The 21,006-nt window shown below is 48.3% G+C and overlaps 1 protein-coding gene across 3 annotated transcripts in view; it reads left to right on the top strand.

Moving 5' to 3' along the window:
* Nucleotides 1–21,006, top strand: part of SPEG (striated muscle enriched protein kinase) — a 1,671,639-nt gene that overhangs the window by 308,184 nt on the left and 1,342,449 nt on the right. Inside the window, exons 2-3 of one of the 3 annotated variants that reach the window (XM_085650108.1) lie at nucleotides 11,531–11,573; nucleotides 18,283–18,312. The exons of the other annotated variants lie outside the window; for them this stretch is intronic. Of the exons in view, the coding sequence (XP_085506234.1) occupies nucleotides 11,531–11,573; nucleotides 18,283–18,312 (73 nt within the window). The remainder of the gene's footprint in view (nucleotides 1–11,530; nucleotides 11,574–18,282; nucleotides 18,313–21,006) is intronic. 3 annotated transcript variants of the gene reach the window in all.

The raw sequence follows: 21,006 nt of genomic DNA, 5'->3' as shown, positions 1-21,006 counted from the left end.
CTGCTTCCCCTTACCACTCTGTGATCATCAGAAAGGTATTCATAATACCTTTGAAAACATCTGTGAGCTCCTCCTACTAGTGAGGGGGCTGTAGACCGCACCATGACTAGGCATCACAGTGCGAGGAGGTTCCCTATGATGAAGCATGCCACCTTTGGTGAGTGAGAGAATTCATCCTTTAAAAGGAGTATCCCACATTAGTTAGGCACACTGACCAACTTCTCTCTTCTTTCCATTTTTCTCTCTAGACCTCCATGTTTGTTTCTGCTTTGCACCTTAAGCTATTCCAATTTTGACCTGTCACCTGCTGCTAACCTTGTTCTTCCGCCGTGTCAGCTTGTGTATTCCTGTGACCGGTTTGGTTCTTTACATATCACTGAACATGCTTCACACTTGGGGGAGCGGGGGCAGGTTGGGACCTTAAAGGATTCCGTACCAACTGAGGCTGCCAGCTGTAGCGTAGGATGCAGGCTTTGGAGGCTTACTGTCTGATCACTCTTTAAAGAATGCAACCTCAACAGGGTTAGTAAACTATCTTATAAGGCACATCTACCTCCCTTCTTTCAATGCCTCAACCTTGTAACCGTAATTATTGCTTTCTAGTTTGAATGAGGGACATCATCTTCTTTCCAACCTCATTTACATAGTAGTATGACATATATCAGCATCAAGAATATTGCAACACTTAAATATCCCGAAAACATTATTGAGAAACAAAATCTCGTGTTTACATACTTAGGGGCCGATTACGATCTTGGTTGGAAAGCCTCCGATCTCAGGACGGAGGCTTTCCGACTGAGATCGCCTGTTTCACTTCCAACCGCCTAATTACAATTTAGGTGGTCAGAAGTGAAACCAGCCGGCCATTCCAGCTGGATATGATGGGCTCAAGGAGTCTGTTGGCCAGTAGGAGACCGGCCCGTAATCCATATGGATGGCTTTTTATGCTGTCCAGATTACGATGCTCGGTTTCCGTCAGGCTCTCCATGCCGGGCTTTCTGACATAGAAATCCTGTCGGAGAGCGTGTTTGGGGGGCCCTAGCAGGACTCCCTTCTGTTTGCGGCCTCCTGTTGGGGGCGAAGGGGCACTGCACCATGTGGCAGGCACCCTGAGGTGCCTGCCACACAGTGCAGGGGTGAGCACAAATTCCCATTTCCCTTAGGGAGATTATGCTATGACCAGTTTACGGCCTTAGCACATGCTTCAATAGGGAAATGTGATTATGCGACCGCACCATTATTGAGTGGTTGGCACTATCGACCGGAGGTCGGTCGGACCGGCATCCATGACGTTGACGGGTGGACGCAAGTCCGTCCGACATCGTAATAAGCCCCTTTGTGTGTAAACTACAACAATATTGAGACAAAAATAGTATGCACCCGAATGGCATCAAAAACAGGTAAGTACATACATTTTATTTTATATACCATTATATTTAAATACATCTAGATATTAAAGTTAAGTCATTAGATTAATACTTACATTTATCAAACATATTTACTTATTAAATTTTTTGTTGAAACAGAAGCTATTATAATTTAATAGCAACAGAGTAATTCATTTAAAAACTAATATTGGATACAAAGCACATCCCTCATTAAAGATACTGAGAATAGGCTACCTGGACACCTTCCCAGGAGTGCATTTCTTTGCAGCATTAGCTCGAGGCACGTGTAACCCTCCTGTCAGTAAAGGCTGACAGATATGCCGAGCCTCTTTTTCACAAAACGACGTCTGGGGAGATGAAAAAGCAAAACCGCGGATCATTCGTTCTTACCAGGAACTCTTGGAATGGACAATGGAAGCCTATTTGTTTCAGTAACTCAGTGTTCGATTTTAAATATAGGTTTTATTAAGAGATTTCCTGTGATATACTGTAAAGGGTTTAGAAATTTGACGACTGAATTGTATATTTCTAACATACTGTTTCACTCCATGTCCCAGGTACAGAGCTGAGTAAGTAAAGAACAGGAAAGAAAGCAGGTGGTACATATACATATTTGTGGGTGGCTTGTGCTGGTTCCTAAGGAAACAGGACATGCCTTAGCAGTCCCTCCTCCCTACAGTTTTAAGATAACGTGTCCCGCCATTCTTAAAGGCAGTTATACATGTGTATGTTTACTCGCTTGTATATTCTCTACACTTTTACGCTATTCCCCATTTTTTTGTCAAAATCTTTTTATTCAGCATCAGAAGTAAATACAACACTCAAAGTACAGTAGGGTGCCCAGGACCCAGAGTCAAACCCTTCAGCTAAAGGAAGTCCAGTTGCACATGGCACTAGGTCTGGTACAACCCCCCTACTATCATCAGAGCCGATAGCGGTTTTTGTTTTGAGCTTTCAACCCTAAGAAACAACCCCATAAACAATAGAAACACAAATAGAAATCAGAAATCCCCCCCCCCCAACCCTCCTCCCTCCCGAACCCTGGTGGTGGTGGTGCCATACAAAAGTAAAGTAAGTCGCACAGGTGTGTCAGAAAAGTGTGACTGTAAGAGCATGGCCTGAACTATAAGGGGAGTGGTGAGTGCCGTATCCAGTTCATATCAGAGAAATTAGAATTGGAATAGATGCATAGACCTTAATGAGGGAGGGCTAACCGCCGAGGGTAGGCCCCTAGACAGATAGGTCACTAATGGGCCCCATTTATTTTCAAAGTTCTTGAAGTCATCCCGGAAGATATCTGCAAGGCGCTCCATAAAGAGAAGTCTCCACAACCGGGCATGCCATAATGAAATCTCCGGCGCGGCTTTCTTCTTCCAGGCAAATGCTATCGTAAGTTTTGCCGCCCCCAGACATGCCCACAGTATAGCTTTGTCAGCTTTCGTTTGATGTTCCAGGTCGGGATCCCTAATGCCAAGTAATGCCTCCTCTATAGTGGTAGGAATGGGATACCCCAGTATGTCTTTGATATGAGAAAGACTTTCTTCCCAAAAAGGCCTAATACCCAGGCAATCCCGCCAGATGTGGCGGAAGTCCCCCTGCAACCCACAGCCCCGCCAGAAGAGATCTGTGGTGTCAGGGAAGATCCGTTTGAGTTTGGTGGGGTAAAGGTACCAGTCAAGGAGAGTCTTGTAATGCGCTTCCCTCAGACCCACCGAGTGGTTGTGTTTAGTAATGTCGCCCCAGAGGTGTTTCCATTCTTCTGTAATCCTCTGACCCAGCACCTGTTCCCAAAAGGACATATAGCGTGCTCGTGGGTGTATAATGTATTGAGGAGCATGTTATACAGTGAGGAGATCGCCCCCTTCATGGTTCCCGCCTTGTGTACCAGCCTCTCCATAGCCGTGAGGTCTCTAGTAGCGACTTCTCTCGTGTGGGAGGGTGGCACAATGCTTAAGCTGGAGTTAGTGATAATGTTCCCTGTGAGTAACCTGGAATTTTCATTTGCAGCTTTCAAATGTCAAAGTTATGGAATAGATCCGATAATTTCAAACAGCCACCTTCCCGCCAGCTGTCAAAGGCCCTCTCATTCATTGCTGATGGAAAGGCCGAGTTAAAGTGGATTGGGGTGTAAGGAGAGGGGAAAATGGTCCAGCCCTCCCTCTTCGTGACCTGGTCCCATACTGTAAGAGTGGTGCAGGTGGGTGTGCTAAGGTATTCATTTACCAGCCTGTTGGACTTTGGCTTCCACAGGACATCCCAGATGATCCGCCCCACAATCGCCCTGTCCATGTGGAGCCAGTGTTTATCAGATTCCCTAACCGTCCACTCTGCCACCACCCGCAACTGCGCCACCTGATGATATAGTTGGAAGTCAGGAAGAGCAACTCCCCCATCCTTCCTGGGACGTCGCAAAACGTGAAAGGGAAGGCGTGCCCTCCCTCCCAAATGAACTTGATGACCAATGAGCACAAACGCGGTAAGAAATTACGATCCAGTGCTATTGGAAGTGCCTGGAAGAGATACAAAAGCTTCAGCAGGACCACCATCTTGACGGAGTTGATCCGCCCCAGCCAGGAAATATACAGCAGCTTCCATCTTTTAAAATCCCGTTTAAGCTACGTTTCAAGTGAGGGGTAGTTTGCCTTATAGAGATCGCCGATTTTGGGTGTAAGGTATATAGAGAGTGTTTGGCCCAGTGAAGGGATGTTTGACCCTGCAAGTTAGCTGCATCAGCATCAGAGAGTGTAAGATTTAATATGGAAGATTTGGAAAGATTAACTTTAAAACCTGAGACCCGCTCGAAGTTCCACAGATCCTCTTGCACCGCTCTGAGGAAAGTGGACGGTTCCAGAAGCGTAAGCAAGACATCATCTGCAAAAAAGGAGGCTTTATGATCTGTGCCTCCGAAGCGTATGCCTCGGATCACCTCATTGGTTCGAAATTGGGAAGAAAGGGGTTCGATGCTGAGGGCAAATAAAAGGGGGGAGAGCGGGCAACTCTGACGCGTGCCTCTGCTAAGAGCAAAGGGGAGTGATTGGTGGTCAATAACTAGTACCCGCGATTGCGGAAGATGGTAGCTGGCCCGGACCATATTGAGGAACCCTTCTTCAAAGCCGAATTTCTGCATAGTAAGAATAAGGAAGGACCAATCCACCCTGTCAAAGGCCTTCTTGGCGTCAAGCCCCACCAGAATTGCAGGAATTTTAAACTTGGAAACCTTTTCTATAAGGTGGATAGTGCAACGAATGTTATCATGTGTTTGCCGCCCCTTTATAAAGCCAGATTGATCAGGGTGGATTAGAGTGGGCATTAAGTCCTTGAGCCTGGCGGCCAGAATCGCAGAGCAAAGCTTCGCATCTAGGTTGAGGAGGGCTATGGGTCTGTAGGACGCGCAGTCCTGAGGGTCCTTCTCCGGCTTTGGGATGACAGAGATGACTGCCTCGGCCATTGAGGCCGAAACTTTGGCATCCAGCGCAATGGCATTAAACAGAGTAGTTAAATGCGGGATCAGCTTGGAAGCATAACATTTGTAAAATTGTGCCGTGAGGCTGGTGCCTTGCACAGTTTGAGTTTAGTAATGGCCTGCCTTACCTCCTCTGATGTAATGGGGGCATCCAACGGATCCGCCATCTCTGGTGATAGGCGGGGGAGCTCTATTGAGTCGAGATATTGCTGTTGAAGGGTGGGGTCAGGGGGAGCGCCTCAGTAGAGGTCGCCATAGAAAGCGCCGTAGATATTAGATTTAATGGTGTCTTTGTGAGTAAGGTGACCGTTTGTGTCTAGAAAGCCCCCTATATACTTGCGTTCTCGTTTCACTCACAGCTGTCATGCTAAGTGAGTCCCACTTTGTCCCCCTAGTGCGTATGATGTCTGTCGCGGTTTAAGCAGCATGTATTCAGCCCTATTATTGTAAATGGCCCAAAGTTTGCCCCTCATGGGCATCAGTTGCTGCTGCAGCACACGGGTGGGCGTTTCCTTGTGCGATTTTTTCAACGGCCTCCAGTTCAGCCTCCAATGCCAGGTGCTCCTTCGCTCTTTGTTTATTAAGGACTACATCAAGTTGGATGCATTTACCCCGCAAAACCGCTTTAAAAGCATCCCCGTTATTTTGCGGGGAGGTGTCTGCCGGGGCGTTAAGTGTAAAAAATTCAGTAATAGCGGACCTTAGGTCATCCCAGAGGGTCTTGTCCTGGGTGATGGAAGTCGGGAAATACCAGCGGGATGTGTCAGATTTAGGCCCACCCCACGCTAAACTGAGACCATGGTCCGAGATTGAGATTGGCAAGATCTGGGCGGCACAGAGAGGTCCCAGAAGTGTTTGGCTAATAAAAATGTAATCAATCCTAGAATAGGTGCGGTGGACAGCAGAGAAGTATGTATAATCTCTGGTATCAAGGTACAATGTTCGCCACGCATTAAGGAGAACTAAGGTGAGGAATTTTTGCTTAAGCCCTTTGGGGAAGCAAGCGAGGATCACCATGTGCGCATGGGAGCTGTCTAAAGTGTCATGCCATGTAAGATTGAAGTCCCCCAAACAATCACTGGGCCCTCCGTGAAGCTGCCTATTAAGTCGAGTGTGTTGGAAAGGAACGTCGCCTTTCCCGAGTTAGGTGCGTACAGTGAGATAAATGTGCACAGGATGCCTCGGAGGCTCCCCTTCACCATGAGGACTCTTCCCCTCACGGTCAGCCTTAACTGCTTCCGGCTGGAATTTGTCTGAAGTCTGGGAGAGCAGTGCACCCCGTTGTGTTTAGTACCAGTCGATGATTTATAAATTAAAGGGTAAGCTTTGTGACGGAGCCGCATATCCTCAGACTTTTTCAAATGCGTTTCCTGGAGCGCCACCACTTCAAATTGATGGTCATTGAAATATTTCCAGCTTTTTGCCATTTTTTAGGCGAATTGAGACCTTTAACGTTCCAGGACGCTATCGAGACCACCTGAGAATCTGGGTGTTCCTCTCCTGCCCATTGGTCCCTCCCCATGAACTACCCCCCACACAGCGCTTCTGCTGCAGGGTAGCTAATTCCACCGTTCTACAGAACCTGCCCTCTTGTAACCAGGAATCCCGTGCCCCCCAAGCACCACCACCAGGACCACCCCCACCATAACCGAGTCTCCGACAACCCCAAGAAAATATGTGCCAAGACGCCAACAGGCTCTCAGGAGGAACCTTCATGAAAAAGCGAAACAACATTTTGGGCAGTACGAACAAGGCTCGTACCCCGGCTGCGATGGTGCTATAACATAGAGAGTACTTGTAGAGCTCTATTGTGACTATTACATCTATGCATCTTAGTTCGGAGACTAGGTGCACGCCTTCGGCAAAATTGCCGACCCATTGTGCCAGCCTACAGTGGCTCCACGCCAGAGTGCCACAGGGGAACCCAAGCGCGCTGGAATAGACATAACTCTCTGCACTCAACAGAATGCTCACTTAGGCGTCGATCTGTTCTTTGTGACCGTTTGCCGAGAACGGGTCTCCCTCCTGGGTCGGCCCTCGCTGGTGGCGGGGCCCAAGGCGCCATCGTCGTCCGGTATTGGAAGGCCTAGAATACGCAGCCCCTCGTGCAGTTCAGTCACATGGTGGAACTTATTCTTATATTCAAAGGCGAGACCAAAGGGATATGTCCAACGGTATCGTATATTGTCCTCCCGAAGCTTGGTGGTGACAGGGCGTAGCGATTGTCAGCGGGCCAGGGTGGCTTCCTTCGTTTGGAAGGAGTGCAACTTCACCAGAACGTCTCTTGTCCATTTGCGATCTCCTGTCTGTGAGGCCCCCATCCAGTGGACTCGATCAATCTTTATCTTTAGTTGACGGGGCGCCAGCAGCTCCGAGAAGAACCCCCAACGAATGCCTCAAGATTAGGTCCTTCCGCGCCCTCTTCCAGGTCCCCAATACGTATATTTTCCCTCCGGGACCTGTTCTCCAAATCCTCCGCCTTCAGGAGTATTTGTTGCAATTGAGACTGGAGTGCCAGCTGGGAGTCATGTAAGCTGCTGGAGCGTGCATTGAGGGCCTGCGTCTGTTCCTCCACCTCCAGCACTCTGGTGCCCACCGCATCCACGTCCTGTTGAAGGGAAGCCATCTTCTCTGTGAGGATAGCTTTCAGTTGATCCATGGAGGCATGTAAATCTTTCTTTATCTCCTGACAGAGATCAGCTTTAAAGTCACATAGAGTGGCTACTAGGTCCTCCCTGGTGAGAGCCATGGTCCGTGCCTGGTCCGAATCGGCATAATTAGAGATCTTGTCCGCAGCAGCAAAGTAGCAGGAGACTTTGTTTGACGCCTTCTTAGGGGGCATAGGGGCTGTGCGGCGACTGGCACCGAAGCATGCAACAAAACTGTTGTGGGGTGGCGCCCCAGGAAGGCCCCTATACTTTCGAAGCACTCTGCACAAGCACAGGCTGGTTACTAGTTAATGGACGTTTTTCGGCCATCTTAAGGTCAGGCAGCTGGCATGGAGGACCGGCATCAAAGACAGCAGCAACCAGAAGCCAGTGGTCTCGGCCGTGGAAGGGGTACAGGAGAAAGGGTGCCCAGCATACCTCAACTCCTGTGGTCCCAGTGATGCAAAACCAGAATCGTACTGAGGGCAGTTCATCGCGCGGGCGCCATTTTGGGGTCAGGCAGGGCGCCACTTGCAATCTTTTCCCATTCAAAAGAGTCCATTAAGGCAAAAATGTTGCTGTGCATCCAGACTGCCAGCGGGGCTCACTAGTAGCGATGTCTGTGCCCCTCACACCATTTTGTCACAGCATGTGGCGAGTGTACCTCTGAGAGGTTTTCCAGGCCTCACTCGCGGACCTGCGTTATCGCGCGATCCGCGCTAGCCCCTCAAGTAAAGTGGCGGGGCACCAGGCGGGCAGAGGCACATCGAAGGCACAGCTTCGGGGCACGATCGTCAGCACAGGAGGTATCAGCACGCCAGGTCTGAAAGCTTAGGGCGGTCAGTAGCTTGCGCCTGCCCTGGCCAGTGCTGCTCTCCGCGGCATGTTGGAGGCCGATCCGGCCCCACGCTTCGCGTCAGCCTTGGGTCTATTCTCCTGTCACGAACCCATGTGCTGGGCCACCCACTGCTCTCTATAGCGGCTCAGCACCATGCTCCGCTAAAACAGTCCGTGCTCAGCTCTCCACGAGTCCGAAAAACCTCTTAAGGCAGCCACGGTGGTACGGAGCTAAAGCAGCTCACGTCCGCTCAGCCATCTTGCTTGGCCACGCCCCGCTATTCCCCATTTTTGAGTGTAGAGTTACACCTAAGTGTAGATTTACAGGTCTCCATCCCCTCAAATCAGTGGGTGGAGCCTCCTGCAGCAGGATGTACCAATGCAAAGTTACTCTTTGTAGAGGTAAGTGGAGATGTCCACCACAGTAGCCGAGATGTCCCTAGGAGAAACTAAAAGAAGAATGAATAATGTTTAGGTTTAGACCTGAGCATATGAGGTCAGTCTCAGCATATGGGATTTTATTTAGGATTTAGAACCATATCTACCTACATGGAGTGGCACTGTGCATACAAGGCTGTAGCCGATTACTTGAAGCAATCCCTGGGCATATGGGCGAACACAAATGTGTGGAATTATCTAGCCTTTAAATAGCTCACAGATTCATCGGTTGATATGTGTTGCCTAATGGTGGTATTAGGCTCAATCAGGGGTTTGAAAACTTGAAGAAACGTTGTTATGGACTTTCTTAAAGTGAGAAGGTTTGTAATTTGCTGCCGAAATAGAGAGTGAGTTCTGATGCTTACTGGCTTTGACAGAGGGGTCTAGTTTTGTTGAATTAACGCACTTTAAATTGTTGGGGTTTTTTGGCACACAGGCTGTTACAAGGGCAGAGGGTCTGAAATGCCCTTTGGAGGAATCTGGTCTGATTCTCTGCAGTACTCAGTGCTTTTCGCACAGTGCCTTCATGGCCGTAGTCCAATAAATCGGAGGTCAAAGGCCCTGATTCCAGGGTTAAAAGTTTTGGGCCCATCGAATCTGTTTTGGAAGAATGTTGTGGTCCCAGAGGGCTTCGTGTCACATAATCTAGATGAGAAAGAACAAATGCACCTGAGGTTTGGACTCCGTGGGGGAAATCTAAGAATGAGAAAGTTGAGTTCAGATTCTAGGTGACTGCGTGCAGGATTCTAATGCAGCATCTATTTGGGGTTCAAGAGTAAGGCCTGGTCTGGGACGGTTTATAGGCTTTTCTCTGTTCTTTGCGTGACCTGGATGATGGGCCTGTTCAAGATCTGTGACCTTCTTTCACACACACATTCCACGGCTGAGAATTTCTGTTTTATCTCAGTTCACGTGAGTAGGTTAGCTGTGATCCTATCTCCAACAGCCATCAAACATGATTCAGCATTGGGCGTTGGGTAATAGTGACCCTGAATCTTGAGGATGATCTCAGCGTAGCGGGTAATACCAAAGGACCAGATCAATCCTGGCAGTGAGCTGAGCTAGTTGAGCCCTGAAGAACCCTAGTAACCAGCAAGTAGGTTTCAAAGGTGCATGCTGGCATTGACATAAGGTTTGCCAGGAAGAAGACGATCCAATTCCAGGGCTTTTCATGCGCATCACAATTCTGAAGTCTGCTCTGTAGTATTGTGTGACAGATAGCATTGAATGCAGCGGAAAGGTATAGTAGGATCAGCACTGCTGACCTGTTGGGTTGTATGACAGAACAACGCTTGCCTAAACAACACAGTCTCAAGCCACATCCGTGATTTTACCACGAATGGCTTTACAACGATTTTCATTGTAAAGGCATATGTAAATTGATACTGTATAGCGCACTACTCACCCGCAAGGGTCTCAAGGCGCTTGTACGAATACCACTGTGGAACCCATCCTGGCTTTCCCTGTGAGGCGTCCACTCCTGGGCACCCCCAAGGTGGAGGCCAGGCATCTTTAGCGTTGTGGGGGCCGTTGTGGAGATTAAGCAAGCTATTGCCCAGAGTTGCAGAGTGGGACTCCATGATTGGAATGGCACCGAGGCGAGAATTATCAGGTCCGTGGAATTTTTGAGCCCAAGACCCGCCGAGGCAGGGAATTGAACCCTGGTCCCAGGCTAGACCTCTGCATCAGGGTCGGCCGCTCTAATCATTGAGCCACACTTCTCCACATTAGCAAAGGGATATGCTTGGTAAAGTTCAGACCACAGCCCCCTCACCCCGAGCCCTAAAACCTGGTCCCCAATCCTGCAAACCATCCCACCCCCAGCCTTAAAAACGACCCCGACATCCCACCCTGAGCCATAAAACCCGGCCCCAGACCTAATACCTACCCAGACCACAGGTCCCCCTGCCCTGAGCCCCAAAACCGCCCCCCACCCTAAAAACTGACCTTCCCCTCGCCCAGATGCCTAAATAATACTAAAAAACTACTCACCAAGCTGCCGTTCCTTTGAATGTCCTCCACAGAAAGTTTCCAAAACCCCTTGCCCACTTGCTGCAATGCTAGACCGCTGACTACATTTACAATGTAAGTGCGTGGTTAAGGCAGATGCATGGTAGGCACATGCATGGTAAAGGCATATGCATGGTAAAGTCATATGCATGGTAAAGGCATAGGCATGGTTAAGTCAAGCGTTGTTTCGCATGTGTTGTAACGGCATGCGTGGTTTAGCCGTGCTAATGCCATACCTGGGCACACAGGGTATGTTTGCCCCTCTAGGTGACATGTGCCCACAGCAGTGCTTTTGAACCAGTAATGGGGCATTTAAAGCTGCGTATATTAGCAATCGTGTCTTCACTTTCGATGCTGTAATGTGACAGCTGAGTTCATAATTGGGCACTTGATGTCTGAGATTTGGCATTAGATGGCTGTGCTTGGGTACCGGATGGATGTGCCTGAGTACTGGATAGCTCTGCTTCTAATGGAGGATGACTGTGCCTCTGGAGTATGGCCATAGCACCATAGAATTCATTACATCTGTAGCGCCAATACATGTGATGCTGGGGAGGTAAAATGTCATGCAATTTCACTTTGTGTGTATACCGAGGGCTAAAGAGCTTGTGATGTCACTCCATGGTGATGTCACTGAGGTCAAAAGGGGTGTGATGTCCTTTTCTGTACTCTAATCATTATGGCAAATTGACGTTCATGCTTGAATTATTGGAAGCCACTAATTCCCTATTCTGTCTTCTTTGCAGAAAGCGGGGCACTCTCGGCGGTCCTTTGGGCGCTTCACTCATGGTGCGTTGGATTGTAGTCACCCAGTAACCTTTCACTTCTTACCCATGACATTTACTTTTTTCATGTCACTTCTGTTACCTGTGTGGCCCATTTTGACTGCTCCCTTCTGCCTCCCATCCTCCGAGCATTCTCCTCCCACTGTTGCCTCCTCCCCTCACCTCACTGTTCTCTTTCCATCTCCCTGGCTTCTACTCAGCCGCCCTTCTTCGTTTCACCTGCCTTTGCACTGGCCTACTTGGGCTTGCATTCCTTTATGTGACACAATACAGTGTTTATAATTAAGAAGCATTCATGGTGGTTTTTCATTAGCATTTTCAGTGTTCGTAGAGGCAGGAAGGGGTCGACATATTCAGGGGGTTTTTGAATCTGACAACTGGTGAGGACCCAAAGTGGATTCATGCTGCCATTATGTGCCCGATGCTTGATAAAGTGACTGCCGGTGAGGTCCATCTTTACTCTTGTTCATTCATTAGTATTAGTTAGTTGACTTTGACCTTCAGAATCTGACGAGGTGCTCCAGGTGAGACCTCTAGAAGTGGACATACTGCTCCAGATCATCTCACCAAAAGGAGGCGCAGTACTACAGTTGAAGGCTTGAGAACTGAAGCTCTAGAGAGTGCCTTAAAAAGTAGCCAGGATACTCAAGAAGATTTCAGGATCTCTCTGGAATGGCAAACAAGATATCCAGAACTGGGTTCAGTGCTACACATGTGACCTCTAGACCCAAACACAACGCAGCTGATGCTTCCAAGCTTGGGTATTGTAGACATGACCTTCAAGTCTGGATGAAGTGATCTATCCAGAACTGGGTTCAGTGCTACACACGTGACCTCTAGACCCGAACACAACTGGGCTGATGCTTCCAAACTTGGGTATTGTACACACGATCTCCAAGTCTGAATACAATGATCTATTCAGAACTGGGTTCAGTACTGTAGGTGACATCTAAACCCGAACACAACACAGCTGATGCTTCCAAGCTTGGGTATTGTAGACATGATCTCCAAGTCTGGATGGAATTCTCTATCCAGAACTGGGTTTAGTGCTACACATGTGACCTCTAGACCTGAACACAACTGTGCTGATGCTTCCAAGCTTGGGTATTGTAGACACGGCCTCCAAGTCTGGATGAAATGATCTATCCAGAATTGGGTTCAGTACTATACGTGACTTCTAGACCCGAACACAATACAGCTGATGCTTCCAAGCTTGGGTATTGTAGACACGGCCTCCAAGTCTGGATGAAATGATCTATCCAGAACTGGGTTCAGTACTGTACGTGACTTCTAGACCCGAACACAATACAGCTGATGCTTCCAAGCTTGGGTATTGTAGACATGACCTCCAAGTCTGGATGAAATGATCTATCCGGAACTGGGTTCAGTCCTGCGCATGTGACCTCTATACCTGAACACAACGCTACTGATGCTTCCAAACGTGGGGATTGTAGACACAGCCTCCAAGTCTGGATGAAATGATCTATCCAGAACTGGGTTCAGTACTACACATGTGACCTCTAGACCCGAACACAACTGGGCTGATGCTTCCAAACTTGGGTATTGTACACACGACCTCCAAGTCTGATTGAAATGATCTATCCAGAACTGAGTTCAGTGCTACACGTGACCTCTAGACCTGAACACAGCACTGCTGATGCTTCCAAGCTTGGGTTTTGTAGACACGACCTCCAAGTCTGGATGAAATGATCTATCCGGAACTGGGTTCAGTCCTGCGCATGTGACCTCTATACCTGAACACAACGCTACTGATGCTTCCAAACGTGGGGATTGTAGACACAGCCTCCAAGTCTGGATGAAATGATCTATCCAGAACTGGGTTAAGTACTACACATGTGACCTCTAGACCCGAACACAACTGGGCTGATGCTTCCAAACTTGGGTATTGTACACACGACCTCCAAGTCTGATTGAAATGATCTATCCAGAACTGGGTTCAGTGCTACACGTGACCTCTAGACCTGAACACAGCACTGCTGATGCTTCCAAGCTTGGGTTTTGTAGACACGACCTCCAAGTCTGGATGAAATTATCTATCAAGGACTGGGTTCAGTACTGCGCATGTGACCACTAGACCTGAACAAAGCGCTGCTGATGCTTCCAAAGTTGGGTATCGTACACACGGCCTCCAAGTCTGAATGAAATGATCTAGCCAGAACTGGGTTCAGTACTGTACGTGACCTCTAGACCTGAACACAGCGCAGCTGATGCTTCCAAGCATGGGTATTGTAGACACCGCCTCCAAGTCTGGATGAAGTGATCTATCCAGAACTTGGTTCAGTCCTGCGCAAGTGACCTCTATACCTGAACACAATGCTACTGATGCTTCCAAACTTGGGGATTGTAGACACGGCCTTCAAGTCTGGATGAAGTGATTTATCAATAGTGAGTAGAACTGAACATAGCACTCCAGATGAGGTGCCAGAAATGAACAAACGCCCCAGATAATGGACTCACAAGCGCTTAAACTCCAGATTGCTCTCAGGGTGGGCAATTTTTTGCCCGAAGCTGGGTGCCTGATGAGACCTTCAGAACTAGACAGAATACTCTAGTAGAGGCCAAAAAAGCAGGCACCGCACTGCACGTGAGGCTTGCAAAATTCCACAGAGTCCTTCTGACGATGGAGTGAATCAATACCAGTAAATTGCTTTTTATAGCGCCTAAACCACAGTTTCTGAATACTATTAGTAACAGGTGTTCGTATCGTCTAATTTAATAGTGCTCACTTTCTGAATCACGGAAGATGAAAGCTTGCTTGGCACTGCACGAGTTTGACCTCGTGACTTTGAGATTGACACTGATTTCAGGAGCAAGGCCTTAAGGCACTGAGACATTTTACCAGTTAATGCCAAAAAAAGTTGAGTTCTAGATTTGGCTTTTTCAAATCAATCAATCAATCATAGCATTTGTAAAGCGCGCTACTTACCCGTGAGGGTCTCAAGGCGCTGGGGGGTGGGAAGTGCTGCTACTGCTCGAAAAGCCAGGTCTTGAGGAGTCTCCTGAAGGTCAGCAGGTGTTGGGTCTGCCGTAGGTGGATGGGGAGGGTGTTCCAGGTCTTGGCGGCGAGGTGGGAGAATGATCTGCCGCCGGAGGTCGCTCTTCGGATGCGGGGGACTGTGGCGAGGGCGAGGTCGACGGAGCAGAGCTGGCGGGTGGGGGTGTAGAAGCTGAGTCGTCTGTTGAGGTACGCTGGTCCGGTGTTGTGGAGTGCCTTGTGTGCGTGGGTGAGGAGCTTGAAGGTTATCCTCTTGTTGACGGGGAGCCAGTGCAGGTTTCTCAGGTGGGGTGTGATGTTGCTGCGGCAAGGGATGTCGTGGATCAGGCATGCAGAGGTGTTCTGGATGCGTTTAAGCAGTTTCAGGAGTTTGGCTGAGGCTCCTGTGTAGAGGGCGTTCCCGTAGTCTAACCTGCTGCTGACGAAGGCCTGGGTGACCGTCCTTCTCATTTTGGTGGAGATCCACCTGTAGATCTTGCGGAGCATGCGGAGGGTGTTGAAGCAGGAGGAAGAGACGGCATTGACCTGCTTAGTCATGGAGAAGGTGGAGTCGAGGATGACCCCAAGGTTGCGTGCATGGTCGGTGGGTGTTGGACGTGTTCCCAGTGCAGTCGACCACCATGAGTCGTCCCAGGCTGAAGAGGTGCATCCGAGGATGAGGACCTCCGTCTTGTCTGAGTTCAGCTTCAGTCGGCTGTTCCTTATCCATTTGGCGACTGCCTTCATTCCTTCGTGGAGGTTGGTTTGGCGGTGTGGGGGTCCTTGGTGAGGGAGAGGATCAGCTGGGTGTCATCGGCGTAAGAGATGATGTTGAGGTCGTGCAGTCGGGCGACGTGGGCGAGCGGTGCCATGGAGATGTTAAACAGCTTTGGGCTGAGGGATGAGCCCTGGGGTACGCCGCAGATTATCTCGGTGGCTTCAGAGCGGAAGGGGGGAGGCGGACGCTCTGTGTTCTGCCGGAGAGGAAGGAGGTGGTCCAGTCCAGGGCCTTCTCTTGGATCCCGGCGTCGTGGAGGCGTGTTCGTAGTGTACGTTGGCAGACCGTGTCGAAGGCGGCTGACAGGTCTAGGAGGATGAGGGCCGCGGTTTCTCCGTTGTCTAGCAGGGTCCTGATGTCATCGGTGGCGGCGATGAGGGCCATTTCGGTGCTGTGGTTGCTGCGGAACCCGGACTGGGACGGATCCAGGATGCTGTTCTCCTCGAGGTAGTGGGTCAGTTGTTTGTTGACGGTCGTCTCGATGACCTTCGCCGGGAACGGGAGCAGGGAGATGGGCCGGAAGTTCTTGAGGTCCTTGGGGTCCGCTTTTTACGCTGTGCTCTTAAGCTTGCAGTTCCCTTGTCAATATGTTTACTCACTTTGATGTCCTCACGTCGGACATCTCCATATTTCTTTTCTGTGTGATAACCTTTCCTAAGGATACCTGAGTTTTTTGTTTATTGATTCACTGCCTTGTTTGGATGGAGTCGTAGGAGGGTGACAATATCTAACATGGGGTCAATTGCGATATTCATGGATATAGACAGGGGCATAGCTTCTATTGGTGCAGCCAGTGCAGTGGCACCGGGGCCCAGAGGCCTGAGGGCCCCACTGGCTCCTGATCATTACTGTATTTGACAGTTTAAACAGCGCCCAGGTGGCCCAATTCCTTCGTTGCACAAGGGCCCAGGGCACGCTGGCCATGCCATTGGCCATAGAATAGATGTAAGAACACCTTTTCAAAGGTCAGATTCTCAGTTTAAGAGTTAAGTTTTCAACAGAAGTCCCTATAAGCACCACATGGTCTGCTTTTTTTAGGTGTGATCAAAGGCTGGAATCGTTCCAGGGATGTTCTTGAACCCCCTCTGCCTAACCTGAGGTTGGAGTGTCTTCTATGCTCCTGATGCAGGGTTTCTAAGCCTTACCCTTGTTCCTCAATCATGAGAAGCTCAGTGTCTATCTGAGTCTAGATGTTGATCCCCTCAATACGGTAAAGAATAATGCAGTGGTGTCAAGTAGCTTCCGAGGCCCTCGATGCTGAATTCTTGACGAAGACTTAGTGATGAATGCTGCTGGAAAGGACAGTGGCGCCAGGGCTGCAGTGGCAGCTCCTCCGCTATGGTGCAGGAGCGTAGCCCTCCCTGCCAGCCTCAAATTTTGAAAAGTAAAACGATAATAAAACTTGTTTATTATCGCTTTATTTTTCTTTCATTTAAAGAGGCTTGGGGCCGGGGCCATCGCGGGGCAAGTCAGGAGGGGGAGTGATGAGCACTGCCTTCAGTGCACATTTGGGTTTGGCTGGCCGTCTCAAGCTGGCCAAACCCACATGCGCACTGAACTCTCTCCAACCCAGCTGCATTGCTAAATTGTAGAGAGAACAGGCAGAGGCTCCCAGTCTCCCTGGGAGCGCAAACCCTTGACGCTCAGGCCAATCCTAACGCTGCTCTCATGCATGAGAGCAGCATCAGTATTGGCCGCAGTGGAGGTTGGGAGCCTCTGCCTGCAGCGAGGATGAAGCAGTAAAGCGGCGTTTTAGCGGGCACAATACTGCTGGGAAGCTCTTTTTTAAAAGTTTTTTTTATTGTTTTCTCCCACCCCGCCATTCCGACTGCACACCAGCGCTACTGCAGGGCTGTGACGGACATGGCTGGAAGACTGGGAGTGGATTAAGGATAGTCTTTCCAATCTCTGGGGCTGACAGGAGACCCTTGTTTAGGAATAATAGCTCTTCCTGGGGCCGTAGTATGGTAGGTGCCTCGGGCGCAGCTGAAATGTGAGCCCGTTTTGCAGGCCCCCGGGGTACTGTGGTATTATTTAAAGAGCCACAGAGGCTTACGCGACCCTTTCTGTGATACAGATAGCGCAGGCATATCACCAGAGAGTGTTTCCTCATTTGCATGGGGAAGTGGCCCTATACAAATGAGGGAATCCCTTTGCCTCTGCGCCATCCTATAGATGCTGACGCGAAAGTAGATAAGCTGTCAGGTATAGTTAAGAATGATCGAGGAGACAAACCCTGAAGTTTGCACCGCACCTCTTCAAAAAGGTGGAAAGGAGATTAAAGATATTCGAATACACGGAGTGAGGAGAAAACACCCTGAGTACTGAATCAGTCGAGAGAAATTATGCCACAAAGGCACAGTTAGGTGGGGGTTCTCACTTCACATGGAAACATTGACTGTGTGTCACTTGTGTTCACTGTTTGTGAGTGGGTCTGTTAGCAACACAGGATATTTCCAATTCGTTTATAAAAGATTAAGTGTTGCATTTCGAAAAGCATCTGTTTAAAAATAATTTTTTATAAATATAATTTTCTCGTGAACAACGTTTCTGGGATTCTGCGCATAGCTGCCGATATATTCCATATTTGGAAATTCAGTGAAGATTCATGCAATGGAAAACAGACCTTTCCTCCTAAGACTCACGTGAAGTAGCTGTGCTGGTTGCGCTTGCATTGTTCTGTGTCTGATATCGTGTTCTGGCGTTCCTCCGAGATCCGTGTCCTCTGATCTCACCCATTGGATGTGCCACGACTCAGGGTCCCTTTGACTGACCTTGTAAAATGCTTTGCCCTGGTGAAACCTTCAGAAAACTATCATGAAATTCACACTCATCTGTCATTCGTATTGTTTTATGGAGGGAAGGAGAGTTTGTCATTGATGATACTTAACAGCTGTTTGATGTTTCTCTCTTTCTCCCGCTGCTCCTATGGAAGCGAAGTTTTCCGTTCCTGCAGGAAACAAAGCTACGGTAGGAGTCCTCCCTGTCACTGTCTGAACTGGCTCTGGCTAACGGTGTCATGTTTATCTTCTGTTACAGTGTCTTGGTCGTGCCCCATCATAGGGTTATGGTGGTCTTTCCATCTTGGGGGCACCTTCCTGTCCCCATGACGGTGCCATAGTGATCTGTCTGCCATGGTGACTTACAGATCACCCCTTGAGCATGTTATAACAATCCTACAGAAAGGGTACCCCCCACCCCACACCACCCCCTTCCAGGAATAGCACTATAGTGATCCCAGATGGTGTGATAGTGATTTATCCATAACGTTGTCGTCTTGCTCTTTTTTTGAAAGTACCTTCCTGATCCCCTGTAATTGCACCATGGCACATCCCACAGGATAATGTCTTGATGGAACTCATATGATGATGCTACTGGAATCCCTGCTGATGGTGCCATTGTGATGCTTCTCTGATGGTGCCGTCATATCCTCGTGATGGTGCCTTGGTGATCCTGTTATGATCATTCATTAATGTGCTGTAAATGTGCTGTTTTTAGGTGCCACAAAAAAAGGGCTATCAAAGTTACAAACGGTGCAAAATGTGGCAGCTCGCTTGGTACTAAGCCTTCCGAGAAGAGCCTCCGCAAAGAAAGCCCTGGCAGAATTGCACTGGCTGCCAGCGGAGAAGAGAATAGTGTTCAAAGCAATGTGCCACTGTCACCGCATTTTATCAAAAAAGGCCCACGGTACCTACAACCACTGTTATCACAGTATACACCATGCCGAAACCTAAGATCCGAGGATAGGGCACTAGTGACTGTGTAATGATGCAATTGAGGCGGTAGTAGATGGAAGATTTATTAGGTAAATCTTAGAACAGGTGAGCGCTAGTTAAATACAGCTTCTTCTCCAGGACGTCAGTGCAACAGACTCCTGGATCAGAATCTAAACAATAGCTCAGCAAGATTCCACGTCTCGCTCTACTAGCTGGAATTAAAGGGAAACAACATGCAGGAATAACAAAGTGTAATAAATTAAACGTACAACTGACTGTACAAAGAATAGCTAAAGCCAGAATGGGGGCCCGCTCCTTCAGATACCTCGCAGCAAAAGCATGGAACCTAAGAATAGAACCTAGCGAAACTAAATTTCGCAAACAACTGAAGACATGGTTATTCCTTATAGCATACTAAATTTAGCATGTTGACCAGAGTGACAGACCAACTGTGATATGCAAAGACCGTTGTTCCGTACCCTTTCAACGTGCCTGTTCCAGCGCGGGGACACACCGGTGGTGTAACCATGTGCTTTATAAATGGCTAAAAATAAATAAAATAAAATAAACCGCATTTGATGGTGCCATGTTGGTACACCCATGAAGGTGCAATTGATGTAGTGATGCCCCTGTGATGACACCACAATGATGCCCCTAGTAAGCAATGATGGTGACAAGTTGATCCCAGTATGGTATTTCTAATATTTCTTTAAGATCGCTATGACGGAGGCATAGTGGTCTGACTATGATATTTCTGTAGAGATGGTCATGATTCCTCCATAGTGATCTACTGACATGTTGTCCTGCTCGTACGCCCATGATGTTGCTTTAGTGATGCTCCTGGCATGGTACCCCAGTAACTGCGGGAGGGCTCTTGCGCTGCTAGAACATTTGACTCAATGAGTTTGGAATGTTGTAGATTGAACAGGGAGAAACAGAAAGAAAGTGTTAGATTGTTGGAGAAGTTCTATATCACCACTACAACCCATGAGCTTGTTTGTAATCTGGGACCTGCTAAAGGTCCCTGCATGCTTTCCACTCTTACGTCTGCACTCTGCAGAGAACTCCTGCTAAGTAAGCCAAGTTCAATGAAGGAGACAGAAATGAGGAAAACATCCAGAAAGGGCAGACAGCAGCAAATAGAGCTATGAGGAAGAGAAAGGTAAAAAAGAAAAACAATGTGAGGATAGAAAATGGAATAGAAGGGCGACGGAAGAAAGGGTCAAAGGTGAAAGGTAGAAAATATGGAAGAGGAAACGTAGAAGGAAATGTGGAAGGGATGTAGGGTGAAAAGAACAAAGTAAGGAAGGGTGCACAGCTGGATGGTTTGAAGGATGAAAGAATGGATAGAGTTAAGTGTGAAAGTATCAGTTGACAGGGTGGAAGAAAGGATGTATTAATAGGTGGATAGAAGAATTAACAGAAAGGTGAAAGGATGAATGCATAGAACAGTGAAATTATAGATTATCGACTTGTGAACGAAATGATCAATGAATGTATGATTGCATGAATGGATGAAAAGGTGAAAGGATGAATGGATGGAACAGTGAAAGGATGAATGATTGACTTGTGAACTAAATGGTAACTGGATGGATGGATAGAAAGGGGTGGGTGAAAGGATGGAACCGTGAAAGGATGGAAGAAAGCAAGGGAGGACGAAAGGGTGGAGTAAACGTGTTTAAGAATTCTGGGCTTACTTGTGTTGCTTATTCGGTATCATCAGAAGTATGTTCAAAGTGGGGGGCATTTTAGTTTTGTGGCTACTCCCTTATAGAAAAGAGCATATATTGTATGCATTCCATACCACATTCCCCTTTCAACATTAAGCCATTGGTGTGTTGAGTATTATAAAAACAGCTCATGCAATGTACACCAATCTTCTCACTTTTTGATGAACATCTCCCATGATTTCTGTAAGACATTTCTATTTCCAGAGATTTTGTTTGTA

The sequence above is a fragment of the Triturus cristatus genome, chromosome 3_2, assembly GCF_964204655.1.
Source record: "Triturus cristatus chromosome 3_2, aTriCri1.1, whole genome shotgun sequence".
Lineage (NCBI taxonomy): Eukaryota > Metazoa > Chordata > Amphibia > Caudata > Salamandridae > Triturus > Triturus cristatus.
Note: the sequence above shows the minus strand (reverse complement) of the source record. Positions and strands in the feature narration are given on the sequence as shown.